The 5,228-nt window shown below is 56.0% G+C and overlaps 1 protein-coding gene across 1 annotated transcript in view; it reads left to right on the top strand.

Moving 5' to 3' along the window:
• The window catches only part of SNX33 (sorting nexin 33), an 11,525-nt gene extending 6,685 nt beyond the window's left edge, over window positions 1–4,840 (top strand). Inside the window, exon 3 of the mRNA XM_058427929.1 lies at window positions 3,035–4,840. Coding sequence (XP_058283912.1) covers window positions 3,035–3,288 — 254 coding nt within the window. The 3' untranslated portion in view covers window positions 3,289–4,840. The remainder of the gene's footprint in view (window positions 1–3,034) is intronic.
• Window positions 4,841–5,228: the final 388 nt, after the last annotated feature.

Raw genomic sequence — 5,228 nt, 5'->3', positions numbered from 1 at the left:
GCCCGGCCTAGGGCAGGTACTATTATTATCCCATTTTACAGATGTGGAAACTCTTAAAGCACTATACCGTGTGAGAGGTTGTCAACAGCATCACATCTAGTGCAACCTGTCCCACTGGGCAGTGGGGAGACCTGGAGCCCAGGCAAGAGCAGTGGCTTGCTGGAGAGGACACAGCTAGGACTAGGACTCAGACCTCCTGCTCCCTCCTGCCCCCAACCTGGGGTGGATGTTAACTGTCTCCAAGAGGCAGGGGCAAGATGGATTGAGGTAGGAGCTTAAGGAATATCCCTGGGACTCTGCAGCTGGTGGGCTCCAACCCTCCTTTCTGCATTTTTGGGACCCAGCCTATAAGAGGAGTGCTGAGGCTGGGCGCGGTGGCTCACGCTTGTAATCCCAGCACTTTGGGAGGCCGAGGCGGGCGGATCACGAGGTCAGGAGATCGAGACCACAGTGAAACCCCGTCTCTACTAAAAATACAAAAAATTAGCCGGGCGTGGTGGCGGGCGCCTGTAGTCCCAGCTACTCGGAGAGGCTGAGGCAGGAGAATGGCGTGAACCCGGGAGGCGGAGCTTGCAGTGAGCCGAGATTGCGCCACTGCACTCCAGCCTGGGCGACAGAGCGAGACTCCGTCTCAAAAAAAAAAAAAAGAGGAGTGCTGAGGCAGGAGGTCCCCCTGAGTCCTCAGCTCTCAGGTTAAGTCTTAAGTAGAACGTAGAGGGGATGCTGGACAGGCCTGAGCCCTGACTCCCAGCCTGTGGGGTGGGGTGCATTAGCATTAGCTGGTCCTGGCCCCAGAGCTGAGTCACAGGGTGGAGGGGTAACGGAGAACAGGGTGGGGCCTCTGTTTCCCCCTGACCTCTGCAGCCTTTGCTCCCCATCCCTGGCCTCCTGCCTGTCTGTGGATACCTAACCATTGCAATGGGTTCATTCTTACCCTTTGGGCTCCTCATCAGCAAAAGAGGCCTTTCCTTCCTCCAAGGCCATGAACAGGAAAAGTCTATAGATGCACTTCCACTGTGCCAACTTTCTCAGGCAGGTGGAATCCAGGCTAGTTCAGTATCTCCCCTTTATCTGGGTTCCTTCTGCAGAAGTTTAACTCCAGTTTCTTCACCCTGCTGTTTTCTACCTTTCTTCTTACGGTTCTTCCTGCTCCTTGGGACCTTCTTGAATCCCTGTGTCCAATGTCTGGGGGCCCCACACATATGACTGAAGGACCTGGCATGGGCTCCCTGCAACAGAAGTGGTGTCCAACCCCCAGCTGTGGAGGACCAGGCAGGAAAGAGGCTGGGAGTCCTGGGCAAGTTCCTGCCCCTCAGGGCCTTGGCCTCCTCTGTACAGTAGTAGGGTGGAGGTGGAATCGAGGGTTGGACACCTGATCTTTTGGGCCTTTCCAGCTCTGAAGTCTCTTACTGGGTCCTATCCTGGGCCTTGGGGTGATCCCCCTTCTGCTGCCCAGGGCTGGGCTGTTGAGATGGTGCAGGAGGTGGTCCAGGGAAGGTGGCAGAAGGACTGAGTAGGCTGGGAGCTGGGGACTGCAGATTTCTTTTGGGCGCTGTGTGAGCAGCCCTGGAGACTCTCTGAACTTGAGTCTGTTTGCCTGAAATGGTACTATTAGCCGATTAGCCATGCACTTGTCAACTAACATGGATGTTGCCTCTTCTAAAGGCATCCAGAGTTATTCCCAGCATGTAGAGCCCTGGGCCTGATATACAGTAAGTGCTCAATGAATGCATTTAGAATGCACCGGACAATTTGAGCCAGGGAGTGAAGAGAATATCATCTAGACGGCCCTCAAGAGCCCTCCTTAAAGGAGAAGTGGGAAAGCATGGATATTGAGCATGCTATCTGTGTGTAGTGGGTGCGTTTGAAGTGCTCAGGGGTTGCTGTCCTCTATGCCAACCCTTCCCCGCTCCTAATCTTCTTTGTATGGTGGATTCTCTGTAGCCCTTGGCGACTGAGTGCCAGGCACAGGCAAACTTCCTTCTCTTCCCAGCAACTGTCCCTACTGGCTTAAAGGCAGAATTAGTCAAGTCTCTTTTAATTCAGAACTGAAATTCATTCACCAACTGCTTGTTCATTCATTCAGATTCTTCTAAATTGGGTCCTCTGCCCAGGTTCATCTCCACCCCCCATCTGTCACCTGGTTATTACACAACCTCCTGGAGTTCCCTGGGGGCTGGGATGAGGAGGGAACAGGGCGTGCATGTCTGGGAGATACACCAGGTGGCCTTTGAAGAGTTGTTTTAGAATCAGCAGTGTGATGGGGGTAGGGGTGGGGAGCCAGGGCACAGGTGACATGGGGGAGGCATTCTGTCAGGGGAACTGGGAGAGGCTCCAGTGTAGAAGTGGCACCTGATCGGGGCCATGAATTATGAATAGGAATCCGGGGGCAGAGGTAGGAAGGTAGGAAAGAGCCAGGTGAGTTTGATGAACATGGGGGTCAGTGTGGAATGCGTGCAGGGGCCAACAACCAGAGGTGAGGGACCCCCAGGCCAGGCAGATTGGTGTGGACCTTGATCTGTAGGTAGTGGAGAGCCAGGAAAGGTGCCCAGCTTGGGAGACCTCTTTAGATGCTGCAGAGAATGTGTCAGAGGCTGGGGCAGAGGGCAGGGAGACGTGGGGGCGCTGCTGTAGCAGTCCAGTGAGGGACAGGGTTGAACCAGTTCCGCAGGCCTATATCAGGATCTGCTGTGGGCCAGGCCTTGTTCTGGGTACCAGGGACACAAAGAGGTTGAGGACAGGCTCTATCCTCATTGAATTCATAGTCCATCAAGCAGGGCTGTGACTGGTCACATGTGGGCTACTGGTGGTGCTGCAAATTTGGAGGGAAGATGATGTGCTTGGTTTAGGAGGTGCTGAGGGTGAGGGCCTGGGTAACGTCCTGGCAAGAGACACCCAGGTGGCTGGAATGTGGGTCTGGGGCTCAGGAGTGAGGTCTGAGTTGAGCTGATGAGGGTGCTGTCTGCCCTCAAGGGTACAGGGAGCACGTGAAGATCAGAGCCCTCACATGCTGTCCTCTGCTCTCCTATGTCAGGCGCCTTCGCCAAGGTGAAGGAGAGCCAACGCATGAGTGACGAGGGCCGCATGGCGCAGGACGAGGCAGATGGCATTCGCAGGCGCTGCCGCGTGGTGGGTTTCGCCCTGCAGGCCGAGATGAACCACTTCCATCAGCGCCGTGAGCTCGACTTCAAGCACATGATGCAGAACTACCTGCGCCAGCAGATCCTCTTCTACCAGCGGGTGGGCCAGCAGCTGCAGAAGACCCTGCGCATGTATGACAACCTCTGACCGTGTGTGCCTGGGCCCCCTCCTTCCCCTGGGCCTGGTCACTGCAGTGTACCCCACTTTCCCGACCTCCCTATACCAGCAGTGGCTGGGGCAGGGGTCAGCGGTGGCGGAGATAAGTGGCCTGTCCTGCTTACTGGGAGAAGGAGCTTTCAAGGAGTCATGGGTACCCCTGGGAAATTCCCCACTCCTTAGAAGTGGGGCACAGCAGGGGTGAGAATGGAGTCAGGAGCCCTCGAGGCCAAGGCCTGGGCTGCCGGTTAGTCAGTGAAGGTCAGGCCAGGGTCTCAGCCTCCCCTAGAGCCTATTTTGCTTGCTCACCTGGCCACTGCTGCCTTATCCATTCAGCAGACACCGAGGCCTGCTGCACCCCTGGGTCGGATGCTGGGCACCCAGGGCTGTGACATGCCTGCTCTTCAGGAGTCCTCATTGAAGGTCGGGGTCAGACACAGACAGAGTCAATGCAGTATGACTGATGGTTAAGTGAGGGATTTCTGGAAGCTCATAGAAGGGACCATAGCATTCCACTGGTCAGGGAAGACTCCATAGAGTAGGCAACATTCGGGCAGTGTTTTGAAGAATGACAAGGACCTGCCAGACAGTACCTGGGGGAGAAGGACTTTCAGGGGAGAGGAACAGCATGGGCAAAGTTAGGGAGGCATGCAAACATCTCCCTCTTCTCTCCCTTACTTTCCAAGCAAGTTAGGTGCGCTTTCCATGGGGATTCTGGCCTGTGTGGTAGGAAGGGATCTCCCTTGCTCCCATGTTGCTGGCTGTCCGTACATCACCCTGTCCCCTGCAGGAGGGGCCTACAGGCCATCTCCCTCCTGTAGGCCTCTGACTCCCCTCCACTTTTGGGCCCTCAGCTTGTTTCGGGTAGGGGACCATTGCAGCATCCTCCCCTCCTCGGGCTCAAGGTGCTGAGGTATAAGCCCTGGGCCCCAGATCCCTGGTGACACCTTCCTGGAGAAGACTCTCAAAAGCGACTGTATATTTGAGTTCACCAGCAATAACTCCGCACACTCGAAGCGGGTCCAAACCCAGGATCCCAGGGTCCTTGGGCTCCGTGGCACTGTCTTCCCCAGATCCTTCCTGTTGCACAATGGGAAACCTAAGAGGAAAAAGACAGGGGCCTGCCTGCCCACCCATGCAAGGGATTCCATGCCCACCCGCCCTCTGCCTGCCTCGCTGGAATGTGGGCCCCTGCTCCCAGTCAGGTTGTGCTGTCTCTGACCTATGTTTACATCCCCGAGGGGTTTCTGCCTCCTCCCCACCCAGGTCAGGGTGTGGTCCAGCAGCTTGTTGTGGGGTGCTGACCTGTGTCACCACTGCCCTCCTTGCCTCCGGGGGGGTCATGGTCTTCTCCTGGATGCTGCTGCTTGAATCTTTTTTCTTGATAAACCTTTTACAATTAAGATAACACAAGCATGACTTTTTCTGTTTGGATCCCAGAAAGGCGGAGGGCAGGAGAAGGATAGAGCCCTAATTGCTCCTGAGAGCCATTGGATGAGATTCTGAGGTCATGGTGGGCACAGATTTACCACAGAACCTCAAAAGTTCGGGGAAGGGCTGTGCTGGTGGAAGGTGCCAGTAGGCAGGAGGAGCTAGAGGCGGCTGTGGACCCCTGGGTGGATCCATCCCTCCCTAGAACGCACTCTTGTCTCTAAAACAGGTGGAGTGCTGCCCAGGGGACTGGCTGTACTGCCTTCTGATCTGGGGCTGAGGGTTGTATGAGGAAGGGACAGGACGCTGTGCCCTAGGACAATTTAATAGATGGTGGCTCCTCTCCCCAAGGGGCCATGCCCTGGCTTTGTCCTTGAAAAGCCCTAGTCCAGGGGAGGGAAGTGGGGGACTCAGAAGCTGTGTCTCTTCCTCAAGCCGTCCTGGGTACCCAGCCCTGCAGAGGCTCCCACATTGGAAACTGAAGAGGACGCTGGCTGTGC

Source organism: Hylobates moloch, unplaced genomic scaffold, assembly GCF_009828535.3.
Source record: "Hylobates moloch isolate HMO894 unplaced genomic scaffold, HMol_V3 SCAFFOLD_14, whole genome shotgun sequence".
NCBI lineage: Eukaryota > Metazoa > Chordata > Mammalia > Primates > Hylobatidae > Hylobates > Hylobates moloch.
This window is presented reverse-complemented; position numbering and strand designations above follow the sequence as displayed.